Here is a 21,907-nt window from a genome sequence, read left to right as displayed (position 1 = left end):
CTTCACTATCCTCCAAATGGTTCAGTAATTTTGCTTCCTTTGTTACACTGTACCATGTTTTGCCTGTGAATACTTTCTTTCTTTGGGTGTTTTCCGATGCAACCGTATAGCATTTTAATAACTCTACTGCCTTACTAATAAAAGAACAGCTATTTAAGCAGCTATTAAGTTAACATTTCTTTGTTTTGTGCCTACTGAGAAGTAAGGAAGGCTTGAACCCTCCAATATCCCTGGCATTTAAGGTCTGATGCCTGTTTTATGGGTAGTGTTCATCCCTTGAAATCCATTGACTTGTTATTTAAGTCCATTCTGAATATAACTTAGTTTATTATAATCCTACATGTATGACCACATTTCTATCTGTGCAGAATACTTGTTTGTGTAGATATTTACACGTAGAAGAATGGCAATTATTTTTTCATACCTTCTGAAATCTCCTGCCATTTCTATATGCTGCCTTTCTTGACTAGGTTTTGCTGACACTGACAGAAGCTTGCTTTTCATAACTTAAATAAAAAGAACACTGCATAGAACATAGCAATAGATGTAAATATTGCAATTTTCCACATGAACTGCTGTGTTTTATCTTATACTCAGTTTACCTAGCATGCAATCCATACCCAGCTGAAATTATTTTCCGTGGACTGTAATGACTTCAGCCATGGTTTTCAAAGAAAGCCAAAGAAATCTTTCTTTTACACATCTTAATAATAAAGCTAATGGCTTCAGAACTATTTTTGTAATACTTGTTGCCCAGATAGATCAAAATAGTTTGATTCTGCCTCCTTGTTCCAGGAATATTTCCCAGTTACTTGGCAACGAAAAGTAACCCTTTGAGAACTCCTTTGAAATAATAATAACCCCAGTGTACCAGCCAACCTCCTTTTGTCAGACAATGAGTAAGTTTGGATCTGTGATACATAGACAATGCAAGTTGGGTTTGGTGAGAAGATGCCTGTTTTCTCCAAGCAGCAAGGTAGCTTGGTACTCAACAGAGATTAGTTTGATTGAGGTGGAGTTAAGGCTAAAGAAAGTAGCTATGTGACAAATATGGCTTCATTTGCCCTTGTTCTTGCTCTTTCCTTGTGGCAGGCTGAAACCTGGATAAGTTGAGTGAATCTTTTCTGGAGTGTTGAGTTCAGAGGATCATCTTGATAGAGGAAATTAGACCAAATTCTTCTACATTTCTATGGTTCTATCACTGTCCTGTTTATCTGAGCCCATTATTATTTATTTCTCTTATAACACTGAGTGCAAAAATGAGGGGTGTGTGTGTGTTTGTGGAAACCAGTTTAGTAAAGAATAAATAAATGTGTTTATCTTGGACACACAATGTGCTTCAGTTTGTTGAGTTTTGATCTTTATTTAAATCATGCATAGCCTCTTATTCTCTATCCCACCCTCTCAAATGGATCTTGCACATAATATCAAGCTCATATGGAGTACACACTCCATATTCTCTTCTGGCATGTAAAGTTAAGCCAGCTTGTTTATATAATCTAAGTACTTGTCAGTTTGTGCTTTTTGAGTGTTGTGTGCAATTCTGTTTGCTTATGTATATTGTCAGTATGAGTAGATCTTTCGCCAACCTGGCTGGCTGTGCTTTTGCTTTGTTAATACTATAATCAGATTGGTTGGGAGACATAATGATCATATAACCAAACAACTACACTGGCTTCTTTTGCAAAAATAAACTATTTGTATATCCAGTGCTGTACTGTGTATATCTGCCTCTATGACAAAGCACACTTTAAAGACGACAGAAGACAATCTACACATATCAGTGATAATGTGTTTTGCTGTGCCTTGCACAAATCAACCTAAAATCTCTTGTGTAGGTTGGGAATGAGTAAAATTGAGTGGATCACACTTGCAGTGATGGTGTGACTAATTCATAGCAAAGTAGTATGGGTCATATCTATCATTCTCCAGTGGCTAGTGCAAGAGTCCTTGCACTAATGGATGGGCAAAGTTGCACAACAAAATATTCCACCTAGGAATTGCACTAGCAGAAGCTTCTTACTCAACAATAGATTTTTGTTGAACAACCTTAGGTCATGTACTTGTGTTTTCTCTTGCACCACAATGTTCCACCAGCACTATGTGACTTTAACTTAGTGTTGCACTGGATACAGTTCTATGTATAATATCCTTTATAATGTTTCAAATATGTTCGTGCATTGCAGTGGGTTGGACTAGATGACCCTTGCGGTCCCTTGCAATTCTACAATTATATGATTCTACCACATTAACATTTAGATCATGAGAAATGTTACTATGTTCTAGCCAAACTTTGATGCAACCAGATGATTGCAAAGTGATAGCAATGGAAGAATCCAAGCTCGTAGTTGCTAGTACTTAGCATCTGTTTTTCACATTAATTTCATAATATAACCTACTGTCAAAACATGTGAAAGACAAGTAGGAAGTTAGGTTTTGTACATTACCTTACAGGGTATTGAAGTAGTTATATTCACAAATAGAGGAGGTTATTTTTGTTGATGATCTGGAGACGTTCCAAATTTTCTGTACATAAGGTACATAGGACTAGACAAATATTGCTTTTCAGCCTCCAGCAACAAATAATATACCAACCTTTACTCATATTATCTTATTTTAGTTACAGAGGTAGAATCTACACACGTATAAAAAACTCTTGTGAAAGTGCTTTTTTAAAAAATGTTTTGAAAAATACATTGAATTTTCATAGCTCACTGTTGCCATCCAATATATATTTGTATATTGCACTTTGCAACACATTTAAAACATTTTATTTGCAGGTGTATAGCTGAGTCCTTAGTGCCATTACTCCCTGTAATTGCACCATAATGGCTGTGCTAGTTGATGCTGCTAGTTAATTTGCCCCCCAGCAGCGATCATTGCAGAGGTTGGTACTGTCCCATTGGATATGTCAGGCACACTGTCACTCACTCACAAAAGAACACAAAGTCTGGAAGTGTCTTTATGGTCAGTGAAGGTCTGCTAGGATTGTGCCGATTAATTTGGAGAAGCTATAATTTTTATCCAGCTGATCTCCAGGTGAATTTCTTTTGAAATAATATGCATAATATGCATCCACCAGAGGAGAATAAGAGGACCTAATTCTCAGTGGTATACTGGAAGCCCATATTTCTTATATCTAACCTTCCCCTCTTTTTTTGTACTGAAAAGACAAGTGATACTGAACGGAATCCTGGAAAGATACACGAGTGAATGTAGTTTTCCTTTGGGGCTTATCCACACGTGCCTTTCCTCTGCTCTTTCCAGGCGTGGTCTGCACTTTAAAGCTCCATGTCCAAGTGCCCGTCCTTTTTTTGCTCCAGAGTTTTCCCCATGAAACCCCATTCTTAAAAATTGAATCAGAGTAAATGGCAGTCCCTCTACCTTTTGACATAAATGCCATTTTAAAGTATATGGTGTTGAAGGTGGGTTTGTGGATTTTTGATTCTTTGTGCAATTGTCCTACCCTTTCAAAGTACTGGACTGGGTGTATTCTTGCAGCTAGTTCACACATTACATCTACCATTTGGCTCTGTGTTGTATGAAGTAATTGAACATTAGGTCAACTGTGAAGTCATGCTTGTGTGTAGCAAAGCCAGAGCCTGCTGAATTAGGGAAGCTTAGGTTTCTGAAGTTGAACCAAATTCAACAAATGTACAAATGCAGTGCTTCTCTTTTCTGTTTCATCTTTTGTTGCAGGGATATAAAGCTACAGTTGTTCCTGCCATCTTCTGCTGTCGGTTAATAGAACAGACATGTTCAGCCCAAACTAGAGAAATTCACAACTTTGGTGAACAGAGACTTGTGCAGTATGTTCTGTACCAAACTGAAAGATCTGAAGATCACTGGCGAGTGCCCTTTTTCATTATTGACCCAAAGTGGGATTTCAGATGAAAATGAGGATGAATGTGCAGAAGTGCCAAATAGTTCCAAGGCTGCTTTGCCAATTTGCAGAGAAAAGACTACGCACGGGAACCTTCCACAAAGGAAAACCAGCAGGAGCCGAGTGTATCTGCACACTTTAGCTGAGAGCATCTGCAAACTCATCTCTCCTGAGGTATAAATTATTATGCTGCTTTGATGAAAGTAGTCTAAAAGACCATTCTAAGGGAGGTTTTAGAAGAATGCCTTTTAAGCAATAATTTTAAAAGCAAGACAAATCTTCACTTGATGAACGCTCCTTTTCAAACTCTGTTCTTGACGTTGGGTTCTGTTTTCATTTCTAATTATGCCTAATCCTGTAGTTTGAAACCTTTTGCATTTATTTAATCTTACTTCACTACATCTTCTGTGTTTAGGGAAAGGAAAAGAAGGATGATTAAAAGCAACTCAAATATGAAATGTTTACTCACACATTGATTTAGCAGTTACTTAGCAAAATTTAAAGAGGTTAGCAACCTATGTGAAGTAAGGGTGGATAATATTTTGTGCCAGATGAACCATGGCAACATCTAGATGGAGCAGGTTTACTCAGATTTATTCCATGTCAGGGCACCTTAATTTATTATAGCAGTGAATTTGTTGCAGCATTGATTAGAGAGATGCTTTCTGGAGCTTATTGCCATTCTGGCATACTAACATGTGAAAGTTCGGAACCATGTGAGTGGGCACAATCACATATGTCTTTCCCAACCAAACATATCCTGTAAGGAAGAGGTAAGATGAAGGATCTTTGCAACTGGCCTGCTGCACTTGGCTTTCTAATTTTTTGATGACAAAATAGGAAGCCATGGGGAAGCAGCTGTGGTAACAAATGAAAAACCCAGGATTGCAATCCCGTTATCACAGCCAACCACCAAGTTATGTTTTAGACCACATCTCAAAAAACAAAAGATATTGTAGAGCTGGAAAAGGTGCATGGAAAAGAACTACTCAAAACCACCTAGTTTTAATGGAAAACAGTTGGAGCAACCTACATATAAATTGGTACAATATTGAAAAATTGATGTGTAGATAAGTGTGGCTTACACTGAGCACAACAGAGGGGGTGGTGTCTGTCATCTCATCTACTGAGCACTGTAGAAGGAATGATTGCTAAAGCCATAGTGTGGATAGAGGATTGCTGGTTAATAATAATAATAATAATAATAGTAATAAAAGTTGTGGAAACTGGAAAGGGGGAAATGAAAACTTATGGATTATAACCACAAACTTTCAGTCCAGAAATCCAATATACTATTAAGGGCAAGGGCAATTTTGCTAATTGGATGCCAAATCTTTACATGCTCTTTATTACACATCTCGGCCCCTGCTTTTTACGGAATGTCTGTTTTTTTAGTCTTCTCCCCATTGTAGTTGTAGGAAAGGCATCCATAACTCAAAACCAGTTTATAAATCCATGGGAGAGTGTGACAAGAAGCAAATTTAGTGGGCAATGCAGCAATGTCTAAAAGCATTCCTTAGTGAGACAAGTAGCTTCCCAACATTGAGTCAGACTAATGGTTCATCTGTTTCAATGCAGTCTATCCCAAATATCATCAGTTTTTTGGATTCACTGAAGCATAGATCTTTTTCATTGCACCACTGTATGGGGTTCTCTAAAAAGCAATTGGGCAAGTTGTCTTCCACATGCAAAGTATACTGCCTACCAGGAGTAAGGTATAATATTCATGCTGCTGTCTTTTAATTAAGGGTGCTTAAGCTTAAGCTCATTTACCTGAGTGTAAACTCAATAAGACTTATTTCTAAATAGACATATATAGGATTGTGCTGTAAAATATATACTAAAAGAGACATCTCATTTTGTTATATTTAATGTTACATAATGTTAATGTATATACTGAAATGATAGGATTCAGATATAACCATAGAACCTTCATTGTTGCCTCTAGACTTGGCTTGCAGTTCATTGAACTGGTACGCTGACTGAGAAAATGTCCCAACATTGCTTTCAAAGGTGCAGATTGTTGCACGGGCATTGACTACATTATAGGGGGGGCGGGGGGGGGAATATGCCTATCTATAAAAACTGGGGCGGAGAGATTTCAGGCTTGCTGGATTTGCCAGCAAGCTTTGTTTATTTCAGCATCCTAAATTAGAGAGAGGGAGTCATTTAGTTGTTGCTGTCATTAAATAACTGAGGCAGAAACCCTTGTTGATCTACTGCAAAGCACCCAGAGATCTCCCAGTAGATTGTGACCAGCTTTCTTTCCCCTGCCTTAGATGGTCTTAGATTTGTTTAAAAGTTACTATCTCTCATCACTGGATGTACGCAGTTTCCACATGGAAAACTCAAAAAACTGAGAAGGTGACTATCGTGACTTGGATCAACACATGCTGCTTCCATTGACGTCAGTGAAAGGTTGTGTGCAAATATCATGGGGAGTGTATAGTGTGGCCCAAAATAGCATTTGATGAGATTCAAGATACTAGCAAATTCATGTGGAGCTTTGTTTGTTTCTTAATTCGTTGGTTGGTTTGTTTTTTAAGAATATTGTAAGTCCAGACTCAAATAAGGAGTTGGAAAGCGCGGCACATATTGTTTCTATTTAGATATAAATATTAATTACATCTTGTTTTAATAAGGTATAACATTCGTTCAGTTGTTCTTTTTATTTCAAATGTAGAACACAGCCTTCATTACCAGTGTAGTTTTTTCATGAGGCAGCATGGACATACTTCCATTCTTCCTCCCATAAAACTGCTGTCTACAAAGTTCTGTGTGTCACACAACAAGGTTAATGAAAGACAATAAAACATTATGTGCCCAAGCTTGGAGATCCTTTCATTTTCACAATATGCTCATATATACTGACTCTCATATTAGGAGGCTAAATAGATAAATAGTTCAATCCTCTATTGGGGATTTCCTGCACTGAACAGGGCATTGGACTAGGCGACACAGTCCCCTCCAACTCTATTATTGTATAATTTGGGCATTCTGATACATATATAAGTCCTGAGACACAGTTGACCAAACTTCATTATGTGTTAACTGAAGGGAATTGCAGCATTATCTTTCTTTCAAAGAAATACTTCAGTCCTGAAAGCTTCCATGTGTTCCATTTTCATATGTGACATCTATCCTTCATTTCAATGAACTGAGTCAATACAGACACAGATCACCTTCCTTCATTGAAATAAATGGACAGGCACATACAAATGGGAAACTATGCGTGCTCATCAGAGCACTCCATGATTAATCACTGAGTTGGAAGGGCTGAGGAGTAACGAAGTGTATCCAGTGGATATGAGCACACTGCATCTTCATTTGTCCACAGTGGCATGTGAATATGGACAGTATTTGGAGAGTAACATCTGTAGCTGGGCATCTTATCAATGGAAGGGGCTGTGTAGTAAATTTCCATAACAGTGATACGGGCCCACAGTTGCTTGTTGTGTTAGTATGGGAACTTACAATGTGATCTCCCTGATCCATATCTAGTCTAGTGGCAGGTGCTTTGACACAGAATGCTGGTCATCTGAAAACATCAGTCACATTACACTACACCATAATGTAGACAGGACAAGTTGGGGACTCCAATGATCTACAAATAGGTGTGCTCTAATTTTGGATAGAATTGCATCCTATCTTTAGTATAAGGTTTGCAGCTCATTCTAATATGAAATTCTAATATATGAAATGCTTAAACTTGACATTTGAATTAATATGACTTTTCTCCTTTCAGTATGAAAGGTTATATCTTGCATTTCAGAGGACACTAGCAAATAATAAAATAAAAGAAATCAGGTAAGTTAAATAAGTTAACTTTTTGCAACCAATAACAAGTGCAAAAACCAAATAGGAAGTTGGATCCCATTTACGGTAATGACTGCTCAGATTATATAACAAACCCCTATGTTAGTGAAATCAGGTACCATAAATGCCAAACACAGTCTGAAGTATTAAGGTATCAAACAATAATTCAACATTAAGACACTGGAAACTTTTATCAGTATGTCATTGTACCAAGACTGAATTTTGAGCAGTAGTCCCTTTAGAGTTTTCCTCTCTCTATTGTGAAGACATTTTGTGTTTGCCTGTTCCTACAAATGGGAGTTGCAAAGTTGTCCTTAGGCATGAGAACTAATAGCTTTAAAAAGTAGCTGACTTTTACTTTTATTTAAAAATATATTCAGCTATATATTTCCCCTAAGAAAGGGAGGGGGGTTGCATAGGAGTCATGAATCTTTATAATGAAAATTCAAGTCAAAGCAGGGATTGGACAAGGAGGCAAAATTTCATAGCAGTCTTGCCTAGTCTCTGATCCTGCCACTCCTGGAAGCTAAAATTCCTTTCTTAATAACTTTTGTAGAACTTGAACACTGTGGCACTATGATTTTAAGCTAATTAGCTGTGAATCCTACTGATATTCAAGTGTAGGATTTGCTTCCAGTTACTTGGCGGTGGTGGTGAAGATACAGAAAGATGCTAGTTCTTTTGCTAGTGGTTGTGTAGGAACAGAATAGGTTGTATGAGGAAGAGACACAAAAGCATTGGCTTGCTTAATTGTTTTTCTGCAAAATTGCTTAGTTAGCAGATAAGAAAGAGTAACTTAATTTTTGAGTAAATGGGAATCTAAAGTTTTCTCAAATTAACTTTGCGAATTGGGTTGCTTATCTGTTGTTTTATTTTTTTCAGGTTTTATTACCTGAAAATTAATTTTTACTGTGGATTAGGTAGTTTTTAAATTTCTGTTTTGCATCATTTATAGGAATTCTGAGGAAAGAGAAGACTTTGAAAAGCTAATCACTGACCATGCAAATGCATCAGGTAATGAGATATCTATGGCAAGCAATTCCACTTAATGCAATTAGTTGATGCTTATTAAACATTTGAAGTGGAATAAGTTCTGCACACACCACTCACATTTGTGACCAGCAATAGTGATGGATCATGTTGATGCAGTTCATATTTTGAGGACACACTAGGAGATAATAAATTACTTTCAGGGCTAACAGTGCAGTCTTCATTATATGGTGTTGATTCAACCTGGTTTTGGCTACTGTGGGAGGTTGACAATACAAGCAGATATTTCCTAGTGCAATTGTTAGTTTAAGAAAATATTTGTGTTGCAGAGGATTTGTATTTTCTAGGCACTCACTCAAACTACTTGGTTGCTGAGAAAATGTTATGCTTTCTGCTTTATTGTGATACTAAGTGCTTTGTGTCTATTACAAACAAGCACATCTGTTGCAAAAGTGAGTATATGTGCCTTTAAAAACAAGCTTCATTTTTTAATTTTTTAAAAAATTATATACATCAGGAATGGGAAACCTATGGCCTTCAATGTATTCTTAAACTCCAACTCTCATCATCCCTGCCCTGGAACTGATGGGAACTGGAGTCCAACAACATCTGGAGAGTCATAGATTCTCCATCCCTGCTTTAGAAGGAGAGCACTCCCTCAAGCAGCCCATAATACTTAAAGTGATTAAATATAAACAAATCTCCCTTCCTCCCCAAGTCATTTGGTGAACCCTTTTGCTTTGTTATTTTGCTTTTTTGGATGGGTAGCTGCACACTCCTTCCTCTTTAGTATTAGAGTACAGTGGTACCTTGGGTTAAGAACCTAATTCGTTCTGGAGGTCCGTTCTTAACCTGAAACTTCTTAACCTGAAGCAGCACTTTAGCTAATGGGGCCTCCCACTGCCGTCATGCCGCTGCTGCACGATTTCTGTTCTCATCCTGAAGCAAAGTTATTAACCTGAGGTACTATTTGTGGGTTAACGGAGTTTGTAACCTGAAGTGTCTGTAACCTGAAGCATCTGTAACCCAAGGTACCACTGTACACACCTCCTCTGCAATGTCATCTCTCTGTCATGAGGTGATACATGAACATTTTGGCATTTCTCCTCTAGAACTTGCACGCATACCACATGTGTTGCTTTCCAGTGTACAAGTGCCACCTCAGACTCCAAAATCCATGTTTGCTACCAGATGCTTACTTCAGCTCTTAGATTTTAGTAAACTCTAATCCACTTCTTTTTTGTCCATCTGGAAGGACTCTTTTTCATTGTCCTCCATTAGAAATGGTTACCAATTTTTTGCTCAAAACAAATAGACGTGCAAAGTTGTTGTTACAACTTGTCCAAATGATTTCTAAACAGCTTACGACTATTAAATAAATCCATAATTAAAATTCATTAATTAACATATACAATAAAACAATTAAAGACGTAACAATTAAAAGTTTAAGAAATTTAAAATAAAATAAAATTGCAAAGCAAAGTCAACAAGTACTTTGCTCCTACCATACAAGGTTTTGTGAGAATGAGAGGAGATGCCTCCAGAGACTGATCTGAAATGGCTTTGTTAGTTTGAAGATGTTTAATAGTGGAAAACTGGTTTAGGGTGAAAGAAAATGAAATGCAGAAGGATTTAAAAAAATCAAAGGCATACTGATTAGAAGAATGCTGGTATAAAATGTTTTAACTTTGCAGGAGTTCCAGTAAACATTATGAAGGAATCGCTTGGTGAAGAGCTTTTCAAAATATGCTATGAAGAAGATGAACATATCCTAGGAGTTGTCGGGGGATCCCTCAAAGACTTTTTGAACAGTTTCAGTACTCTTCTGAAGCAGAGTGCTCACTGCCACGACGCAGAAAAAAAGGGTAGACTTGAAGAGGTCTCAATACTGTGCTTGGAAAAGGACCCAGATTTCTTAAATGTGTACTATTTCTTTCCCAAGAAAACAACCAGCCTCATCCTGTCTGGCATTATCAAAGCAGCAGCTCACATTTTGTATGAAACAGAGGTTGAAGTGACGGTGATGCCCCCTTGCTTCTGCAAAGATAGCGCTGAGTTTATTAACCAGCCATATTTGTTGTACTCTGTGCAAGTCAAAAGTGCAAAGCCATCCTTATCTCCGTGTAAACCTCAGTCTTCTCTTGTGATTCCTGCTTCTATGTTCTGCAAGACTTTCCCATTTCACTGCATGTTTGACAAGGATATGGCTATTCTGCAAGTTGGCAATGGTATAAGGAGACTGTTGAGCAGGAGAGAATTTCAAGCAAAGCCAAACTTTGATGAGTGGTTCGAAATCCTGGCCCCTAAAATAAACTCCACGTTTAGTGGGATCATGACAATGCTAAACATGCAGTTTACTATAAGAGTGAGGCGAGGGGACAGCACTCTTAAAAGGTCTACAGGGGTAAGAACAGGTTTATCATATTTATATTTCTTATTTTTTCATCCCATCTCTAATTCAAGTGTGCAAATGCAATAGTAGCTTTGGATGTATTGAACAAGGCACTGAGTGAATAACTATGAATGACTCCTCCTCCCATTTTGGGGGGCTTTGACATTGGGAATTTTGAATTTGAAGTTTCTGCTCATGTAAGTTTCTTTTCGTAGCAAAAGCGCAAAAATGAAAGCATAAAAAATTCTTGCATTTATTTGTTAATGCTTCCATTAACAATGGAATGCCTGTTTGAAGTAAGCTGTTCTCCACTTGTTACATTTATTTTGGGGTCATTCCACTTTGGACTGCAGGTGAAGGGAATGCATGTTTTAACATTACCTCATGAGGAAAAGACCCTGCTCATGGAAAACAAGCGTATCAGGGAGAAAGCTAGGTTAAAACTCCACCTTAAGATATATTTCAATAAGGAGGTTTTTTAATAGCAAACAGTCACAGGAGAGGATTTAAATGTGTTGGCCTTTGCCAGAAAATCTGTAGGATAGCCTGTAAGCTGCGTCCAGACCCTACTCTGAGTTTTCTAGCTCTTATTGATCCCCTCTTTGTGCATGTGAGGTGCCTCTCCTTACCAAATTACCCAGTGGGAACAATAGTTGTTAACTTCCACCTAGTAGAGGGACAGCCCCGATTTATCTAAAGAGGTGTGAGATTTGTGATTTTATAATAATCATTGAGCTTCTAACCCAAAGCAGGTTGTCTGGAGAGAGTTTGGTACTATGGCTTAATAACTTGGCTATCGCTGCATTAGTAAACTTCCATAATGCACCAGAAGTCTCACATCACCTCATCTTTCTCTCATTGTTTCAGGTTATGGACCTTAAAGGACAGATGATCTACATCTTTGAGTCCAGTACCATCTTGTTCTTGGGATCCCCCTGTGTCGATAGACTAGAAGACTTTACAGGACGTGGCCTCTATCTTTCAGATATTCCGATTCATAATGCACTTAGGGATGTTGTTTTAATAGGAGAACAAGCCCGAGCTCAAGATGGACTGAAGAAAAGGCTAGGAAAACTTAAGGCCACTCTTGAGCAGGCACACCAAGCCCTTGAAGAGGAGAAAAAGAAGACAGTAGATCTTCTGTGCTCTATTTTCCCCGGAGAGGTTGCACAGCAGCTGTGGCAAGGACAAGTTGTACAGGCCAAGAAATTTAATAATGTGACAATGCTTTTTTCTGACATCGTAGGGTTCACTGCTATCTGTTCCCAGTGTTCACCTATGCAGGTTATCACAATGCTCAATGAGCTCTACACTCTCTTTGATTACCAGTGTGGAGAGCTGGATGTCTATAAGGTAGAGAATTTATTGCACCAATTTGTCCTCCTCGAGAGGGGAATCAAGCTTGTAAGGTTATTTGAGTGATATAATGCAACTTAGAGAGGATGGTGTTAATCTGGAATAAGTCATTTAACAAATTATATACTTAAGAATGCAATCATCGGTGCATTTAATGTGGAGTAAATCTTCTAGCTTCAATGGCACTATTTATGAGTTAATGCCTCCAGGACTGATGATAGAACCTCATGGATGGTGGATGAAAGATAAATATTTTGACATTTTTGTCATAATGAAAGAGTAAAGCAGATTTTACAGCTCAAAATAATCTGCTCCAGCAGCCGGCAAGTTGCATCTTGCAATTAGCACGTCAAAACTCAAGTTCATGTGAATCTCAAGTGGGTGGGTGCGCTTTGGAGGGGACAGAGTTATGGACAACCCTTCCAAGTGTGGTCTGTGTTTTCTTCATGTGATTTTACTTGTGTTCTAAGTTATTTATTTTAATGTTCAGGTAGAAACCATTGGAGATGCATACTGTGTGGCTGGAGGCTTACACAAAGAAAGTGAGACCCATGCTATTCAAATTGCATTGATGGCTTTGAAAATGATGGAGCTGTCCAATGAAGTGATGTCTCCACATGGAGAGCTCATCAAGGTTAGCATGTTATCTCAAATTCACTAAACTACTGATATTTTAAATACTAGCTGGTAGAAAAAAATATTCCTTATTTTCATTTTTTAGTGAAGTATTACCTAAAATGCTTTTCTTTCACAGTGATTTAATTTACCTCATGACCAGTGCTCTAAATTCATTTGTGCTTTACTGTGCAGAATTGGGACCAAACCAGGTGTGATGTGAAAGATCCATGATCAAACCACCTATATTTTAGAATTTGTTTCATAGTATTTGTAGGGTGGGAGGTGTTCTTTTGAGGGCTGGAGAAGGTGGTTTTAACCCTTCCCTCATGCTGCTTTCCCACAAAAGTTTCTACTTGCCCCACAAATACTTGATTTGTGGTGGTGACACCTTTGATACTGGCTTAGCTGATGTGTTGCCACTGGATGTTCAGTTGCTCAGAGTACAAAGCAGTGTGAAATCCAGATTCTGTGAAGAAAGAGAAAGTTGTGTTTGGCTAAAAAGAAACCCTCACACGGGGTCAGACTGAGGACAAGGAAGAGTCCTAGGATGTGGGGAAGTTATGACATAGATTGTCCCAAACCAAGGGGGCTGAAGAAAATGAGAAAGAGCAGAGTAAGAAATGAACCAAGGCAGGAAGTTGAAGGAATGATAGGTGGCTTGGGAAAAGGGCAGGGGAGATGGAACTGAGAGAAGAAGAGGATAAGCAGCCTGAAGGAAATTATGGCTGGGGGACCACAGTGCTTCAAGTCACTGTTTAAAGTCAACTTCTTAAAACTATTGGCTACCTCTGTCCAAAAGGACTGGTAAGGTCAGGGGGCAGGATTGCTAAAGAAAGTCAGTCCAAGGTGTGGAGGTCATAGGCGTTATTCCAGCTGCTGTTTCTATGGCAGCATTATCACCTGGCAACTTTTAGAGAGTAATGAGAGCCCTAAAGGGGCCAAGGACTGAGTTTTAAATATCGATCTGAACTGCACACCACTTTCTTTGGCTGCAAGATTCTACAGAAAAGATAAATATGCCTTGGCAGGAAAAAAAAAATTATGTTTGGAAGATTTATTTTCAGCCCAGGCTGCATGTGAACATGAATCACCAAGTGGACATTAATAAAAATCAGGAGAGCACTGCTGGTGTGCTAAGCTCATCTTGCAGTCACTGTTCTTGCCTTCCAGTACAGTTACCAATGGCCTTTCTCACAAAGACACTTTGTCTAGCCAGAATCTCAGGGCTATCATTCTTCCCAGACTGCTAGAATTAATCTCCTTTTCCACTTGAGTTTCCACTGGTGTCTCATCAGCCCTCACAGACCTGATCCTAGGCTGACATCCCCTCTACTTTTCTGTCTCTTCCTCTGTTTCATCTCCTTTTCCCAGCAGAGCAGTTTCCCACCCTGAGGCTGCATTCACATGGCAGTTTATTCCATGTCCTTGATGCTTTCCTAACGCTGAGATTTCAGACAACGTAAGAGCCACTTCCAGAACTATAGTGGAATATAGTGAACTATAGAAGAATACAGCACATGTTTAGCATTTATGTCCATTTTATTTACAAATGGATCTCTTCTGGAAGCAAATTACATGGAAGTGAGCACTAAACTTGTACTATATTCCACTATAGTTCCACAATGCAACCTAGCAGTACATGTCATAGATAGTGCTATTGGGAAATGTAACTCCACAGTCCTATTCCATAATGTTAGATTTTCCAAGAAAAGGACTAGTGTGTTATCTGTCCCTAACAGCTGGCATATGGGCTTAGCTCTTGGACCTTATCGGTAGAGGTTGTTTACACTTAATGTTTTCAACACACTTAATAATAGTTAACTCTTACAATATTTGACACTTGCTGTGTAATTGTATTCTGTCTCAAAAGCTATCTCAAAAGCAGACTAATAATATCCTAAATTGAGTTTTCATTACTGTTAATCAGCATTCCTCTCGAAAGTCCCCTTGGTACCCATAAAACCACATTAATGTCACTATGGATAGCTCAGTTGGGAGAGTATGAGACTCTTAATCTTAGTATTGTGGGTTCGAGTGCCACGTTGGGCAAAAGATTCCTGCAGTGCAGACGGTTGGAGCAGATGGTTCTCATGGTTCCTTCCAACTCTACAGATCTACAATTTTATTATTTATCCCTTGCTTTCTTGTGGCCTACTAAGTATGAAGCATCTGCCTAGTTTTAGGGATAGCATGAAGAAAAGTAGTCCGTGCCTCACGAGGTATTGTACCTTGCAACTCAGCAAATCCAAAATTGGTTGTGGTTTCACTATAATATGGGAGGCACTTGGCTTTGCCAGTTCTCTAAAATTCCAAAGGCACTGACCCCTCCAACTCTTGGGTAACACCTGTGAAATACACTCGGGTGGATTTCATGCTCTTTATTCAGCTCATAGAGTGAGGAGGAATAGAAGTTCCCCCAGAATGTCTGATTTATATACATTATTTACACAGTGGGCCCCACGTGATTGGCTAATTCCGGGATTCTCTTGTAGGCCAATCAGGTTGCGGATTCACTTCCACCTGGAGCTGGATTGGGTGGCTCCTGTGGACCAATCAGACTGCTGCATTCGGAATCCTATTGTTCTAGGACCAATCAGACTGCTGCATTCTGAATCATATTGTTCTAGGACCAATCAGACTGCTGCATTCTGAATCCTATTCAACTCAGTATATAACAACCTGCCTTCTGTTTTCTGGGCTTGATCACTTCACTAGCAGGTGGATGGATCCTAGTTGAGAGAAACATTTACATATTTATCTATTGATTTCAGGCTGCTAGGAATTGGAAAACACGTATGCATCGCAGAGTATTTTGTTTGATTATATTAGTAAAAGTTTGAACTGTGATTTGAATATGCTTGCATCAGTCAATGCAGGCGTTCTCTTGATCCTTTGGGCTTGTGTTAAGAACTTTCAAGTGATTGCCGACGCCAGCCTGTAAATTAGGAGACTATTCCTTGAACAGTAATGGTATTCTGATTGCAGCTTTGTACATAATTTCTGCTATGCAATATGCCCTTGTTTATGAACAAACTGCAAAGAAAAGACAGTGTGCATGTAACTCTTGAGAGGTGTTTGTTTTTGAGGATACAATATAAATAACTAATTGTTCTAGCTGTAAACAAGCAGCATTCTGCAAAGTATTTTGTTGGACATGGAAGAATAAATTGGCTGCATAGTATTTATCCTTTAAATGTGATTGTAGAATACAGAACAGGATTGTAAGTCATGGTAAGTGCTTGATTTGAGGGGAAGCCAAGATGACAGAACTGTTGAAATAGTCTTAAAATTTGAGAAACACGATCTCCCACAAGTTCCTAAGCTAGAGGTTAGTGGACTCATTTCTCAGAATATAGTCCACAGAACACCAGCTCCATTTGTCCCAACAAGGTTTGCTGGACAAGAACAAAACCAAAACTAACGTTCTGCATCAACCGTGCCTGTTGGACTACACTCAGACATTTCTGCACAAACATGCTTTGTTTTGACTAATGGTTATGCAGAGTATCAAAAGAAGTTTTCTGTTGTTACCATCTGACTACTACTCTTCAAATTGCACTGCTCATATTCTGGTCATAATCCACAATGATTGCAAACGAGCTAATAAAACTTACTGCGACTTTGATAGTTTGATTTTTGTCAAGTGTAACAGTCAAACAACATTATATATCTTCTTTTGTTTTCAAAAGATGCGCATAGGTCTGCATTCCGGCTCAGTCTTTGCTGGCGTCGTAGGTGTTAAAATGCCGCGGTATTGCCTATTTGGAAACAACGTAACACTTGCCAACAAGTTTGAGTCTTGCAGCGTTCCTAGGAAAATAAATGTCAGCCCAACAACCTATAGGTACAGTAGTTTACTATGCAAAGTTCTTATACTATGCAAGTGGTGGCTTGTTAATCACTTTCACATTTATCTGCAACTTTCCCCCCTTTGCAAAGTACCGCATCACATTCTATGACATGGTTCTATTGAATTAGCAGAACTGTGGGGAGAGGTTGGAAGAGACTGTTTGTATTTAGATTTTGTGCTTGTTGGCTTTGTGCAATGCTCAGCAAAAGAACCACTGTCAGGAATGGACAAACCTGTATGTTATGGAAGGTTGAATAAAATGATCAAACAGTGATGTATTTTAATTTCGTATTGTATGCTTTTTGCATTTTCCTTTTAAATTGTAAGTCACTTTGAGACTTTTTTTTTTGCTGTAACCAACAAGCAAAACAATAACAAATAATAGAGTCTTATTACCTATTATTTACTGCATTTATTAACAATTGTATGATTTGCAGTACAATAAAAACTTACATAAAACAATTTCAGATACAAGAATAGTTAAACAATTGCACATACATAAACCTAGCACATTTGAAAAGGTAAGCAGGGTCAGTTATGATTTCAAATTGGATGGGGAACCATGTGGTTGAGATTCCTGCTTTGCAGGGGGTTGGAGTAGATGACCCTCTTTTGGTCCCTTCCAATTTGTTATTCTATGAAAAACATTGTTTAAAAAAAGCGTATACAACAATTAAAAACAAGCAGATACCCTTTGATTCCAGTAAAAACTTGTTCAGATGGGAAGCCTATATGACCTAGCAATTTGTGTTGATGGCAGATACAGCACACCATCGTGCATAGAAAATTAGGGATCGCAGCACAATGTGATCCATAATGAAGTGAAGTAAGACGTTATGTCACTTGCATTGATACCACCAATGCAGTAGTTTAATACATGCATAAAGCTTTGCTGTGCAGAATTCACTTGTCCTCGGGCTTTCATTCTCTTCAATATCAGAGACAGATATATGCATATATTAGAAACGTGAGAAGAAATTCTCCAGATCTTTGCATTGCAGTGGTTAGTTCAGAGTGAAACTGTCACCCTCCCATGCAAAAAAGCAACAAATATGAATTTGTTTTGATAATACCGATCACCATTATTTAAAGGTTACATGTATATTATATTTAACCGCATTTCAATTTTTCTTGCAGGTTACTAAAAGATTATCCAGGATTTGTATTTACTCCTCGTTCAAGGCAGGAACTTCCTCCCAACTTTCCAAGTGATATTCCTGGGATCTGTTACTTTCTTGATGCTTACCTTCAAGGAACAAATTCAAAGCCCTGGTTTCAAAAGAAAGATGCTGAAGATGGAAAAGCAAATTTCTTGGGGACACCGACAGGAGTAGACTAAGCTGTGCTTTCTTGCATTTTCAGGATGAGTTCTGTATGAACTGAACATTCAAAAAAAGGAAACATGACAGCACTTTAGCTTGTTAACACCTGAAAGCCAGTATTAAAATTACCAAAAAAGGGATATTACATACTACTTTTAATTTCTATTTTATGTAAAAATATATTAAGTCAGTGGCAGTTTGGAAGGGTGAGAAGAAGGAGCAGCCCATATTAGTGACACCTCGTGTAACAATGAAAGGGGGAAAGCCCAGGCACCTAATATTTCTTTTCCTCTTGCAAACAGCTGCTTTACCAAGGTGAGTCTGATAAGGGCTCCCTACTTCCCTAGAGTATGTGCTTGACACTTCTCTCGACTTCCCAGTCTTTAGGAATCACTTCTGGAGGGGCAGCATTCAAAACAAGCAGAACTGAACTGCTTGCTATATGAACAGCATAACATGTAGCACTGCTCTTTCTTGAAATATACAGTGGAACCTCGGGTTGCAAACGTGATCCGTGTGGGAGGCACATTCACAACCTGCAGCGTTTGCAACCCGCAGTGCCGCATCTGCACATGTGCGGGTCGCGATTCAGCACTTCTGCGCATGCACAAAGCACGATTTAGCGCTTTTGCGCATGCACGAGTGCCGAAACCCGGAAGTAACCCGTTCTAGTACTTCCGGGTTCGGCGCAGTGCTCAACCCGAAATTGCGTAACCTGAAGCGTCTGTAACCTGAGGTGCCACTGTATTTGGGTTACATAGAGTTGCTTAACCAAGTTGTCCCAACTAGTGGTGGGTGGGGAGGTGTTGCTCGCCAGGCTTCTCAACACTCAAGTGCCACTGCTGGCACCAAGAAGGATTGGGGAATGGCAAAGTGGTCAGGGAGTGTGGTGCATGCCTGGAAGAACCAATTCAATGCTTCCATCGCCATGTCTGCACTACACCAAGCTCTCTACCACCTCATCTCTTTCTTGGTAACTAGCAGTGATGCTTGGCATTGGGAAGCCAGGTGAGCAATGCCACATTGCCCACTGCTAGTTTTAAACATGCACATGTAATACATGGCAAAGAGAATGTCTACCTAGGTGTAAGTGGAATTGGTGTCTAGCCTCTCATCCTCATTCTGCCTAGGGGGCCTCACGGATGCTACAGTACCACCAAAGGAGTAGCCTGGAATGACACTATAGGCTACCATTCATTTGATGGGGAGAAGGCTGTTTGGTTCATAAGCGGGGGAAGCGAAAACATGTCCAATCTCAGTTACTGCACACTGCAAGCCATGCAGTGTACCTTTTCTTAGTTTCCATTTACAGCCCATTATTACTATAGTAGTATTTTTAAATGTATAGCAGAAACAAAGATGACATTCAAGTAGCCCCATTACAGTATTTTAAATGAATTTGAACTATTCCTAATCTTAATTCTTCCAGCACCATACCTCAAGGTGCTTTTTGTTATGCGGTGGATTTTCACACGGTAGCTCAGAATGCATTTGTAGTGCACGGCCTTCACATTGCATGCATACAGAATGCGCTACAGATCTGGACCTAGGCCCCATGTGTACACTGTGATACTTTATGCATTCGCACTGACACCAAAAATGGCTTGGCTGGATTTTTTTTTCTGCCTTTGCATCCTTCAGTCCTGTCAATTAACAAAGAGAGTAAAATTCTTGGTAAAATACTGACCAATTCTGAAACTAAGCTAGGAGGAATTTTTCCTTTTAGGAACCATTTTTCTGCCACACTCTGGGTCCAAGCAAGTCTATGTAGTAAGATCTCCTTCCTCTGTCCTTCTCTCCCTCCATCTCAGACTTGTAACTGTTCCTCTTCATTTGTACAACTCCCTGAAATTATTCTTGACATACCTGTCTGGAAATGGAATTTCTTCTTTCTCAAACTTACTGCTCTGACTTCTGTACTTCCTACAGTTTCCTATTTCTTATCTCATGTGATATAAGAAGTATGTGTCATCATAAATATGTGTCATCAAAAGAATTAGGAAAGAGAGGAAGCATAACATGATGGCACAACCTCAATTTTTGATTAAGAGTTTCATGCTCTTTTACCAGCTGAGAAATCTGGCCAAAGTGTCCTAAAATATGGGACATCCTTTTTCACTGCATTGCTGCATCATTTTAAGTAAAACTCTGTTCAGTATTAACCATTTCCTGAAAGGCACAGGTTAATCAGATATTAAAAGGCCAAGCATTTCACTTAGACTGCAATCCTATGCACACATACCTGCAAGTCCCTTTGAAGTTAATGGGACTTAATTTTGAGTAGGCCTACATTTGATTGCTCTTGCATATATGGTTATCAGCTGTTTTCAGTGCTAGTATACAGATATGTCACTTACTGCTTCCTGAACTTCTTTCACTGTCAATAAATTATACCAATGTATGTGTATATGTGTGTGTGATTATAATCAAATGCTAAAACCTCTGTAATCAAACTTATAAATCTGATTTCAAGGGGAACAAATCTCCCTTGTTATGTATTATAGCAATAAATGTTTTCTTTTCGTTGCTATTTAAGTTTATATTAAAGTGTAAAGTAAACTATTCCACAGTATCGACCATTTCTAAAGAGATTGCATTGCATTCATTACAGAAGTGTGAGTGTGTGTGTGTGTGTGTGTGTGCGTGTGTGTGTATATGTATATGTATATGTGTGTGTGTGTGTGTGTGTGTGTGTGTATGGGTGGTATACTCATGTTTTGATATATGATGACTTCAATTAAAGGAAAAACACTTGAATAATGTACAGAACATTTTTCCCTATATGCATAAAAATGTAAGGTTGTCATCACGCTGCATAAACAGCCATGTCAACTCCAGCATAATGACAGGGTGGAAGGCAGCCTATCCCAGTTGTTTAATGGAAGGAGGGGTTTCCCAATGCAATTTGGCAAACTACTCTTTGAACTCCCCACCCCCATTCAACGTAGCTGGAGTGAGGTTTAACAAGGGCACTTCAAAATACCACTGTCTGAAGTGGAGGGTTAGGTGAGGGAATGGGTGAGGTAGTGGAGCTGGCCAAATTTGAGGGAAGGGTGGTGGTGGCAAAAGGGTTGGATGGCTTAGGTTGAGTGAAGTGAACAGGGGCAGTAGCTCCTAACTGCATAATAAATGTACAAAGAAGCCTGCCAGTCTTGTCCTAGTAAAGGTCAGTAAGGTTGAATCATAAGACAGCAAGAGCATGTAATTCAAGTTCAACCTTCTCCTGCCCAACACTTATGGAGCAGAATGGATCCTGCCCAACACTTATGGAGCAGAATGGTGCCAAATTCCAGGGCTCTGGCACAGTCTGCATGAGGAAAGGTTTTCCATGTAAGACCATGGCATATCCCTGCTAGACTCCAGTGAGAGTGATCCGACATGGGTACAGATTGTAAGTTATACTTGGCCGACTTGGAAAATCAGTAGGTGAACCCACAGCATGATAAAAATGTCAAAGGGGCCCTACAAGAACAGACCAACGATCCAGTAATCTCTTTCCCAAAATGGAGAACTAGATGCTTCCAGGAAGTCAACAATGAAGAACATAAAGTCAGTAGCTCTCACCTAGTGTTGCTCCCTAGGATACAGTAACTAGAACATGGGGAGGCAAACTAAGGCCCCCGGGATCTGGCCCAATCGTATTCTAAATCTGGCCCGCAGACGGTCCAGGAATCAGCATG

At 39.1% G+C, this 21,907-nt stretch overlaps 1 protein-coding gene across 1 annotated transcript in view; it reads left to right on the top strand.

Annotated features, from left to right (window-relative positions):
- GUCY1A1 (guanylate cyclase 1 soluble subunit alpha 1) overlaps positions 1–20,789 on the top strand; it is a 35,205-nt gene extending 14,416 nt beyond the window's left edge. The window contains exons 2-9 of the mRNA XM_081020442.1: positions 3,700–4,057; positions 7,629–7,690; positions 8,655–8,713; positions 10,384–11,093; positions 11,949–12,434; positions 12,928–13,071; positions 16,745–16,899; positions 18,043–20,789. Coding sequence (XP_080876568.1) covers positions 3,812–4,057; positions 7,629–7,690; positions 8,655–8,713; positions 10,384–11,093; positions 11,949–12,434; positions 12,928–13,071; positions 16,745–16,899; positions 18,043–18,244 — 2,064 coding nt within the window. The 5' untranslated portion in view covers positions 3,700–3,811 and the 3' untranslated portion in view covers positions 18,245–20,789. The remainder of the gene's footprint in view (positions 1–3,699; positions 4,058–7,628; positions 7,691–8,654; positions 8,714–10,383; positions 11,094–11,948; positions 12,435–12,927; positions 13,072–16,744; positions 16,900–18,042) is intronic.
- Positions 20,790–21,907: the final 1,118 nt, after the last annotated feature.

This window comes from Podarcis pityusensis (genome assembly GCF_964106645.2).
Source record: "Podarcis pityusensis genome assembly, chromosome: 9".
Taxonomy (NCBI): domain Eukaryota; kingdom Metazoa; phylum Chordata; class Lepidosauria; order Squamata; family Lacertidae; genus Podarcis; species Podarcis pityusensis.
The sequence above is the reverse complement of the archived record's forward strand: the minus strand, read 5'-3'. Positions and strand labels throughout refer to the sequence as shown.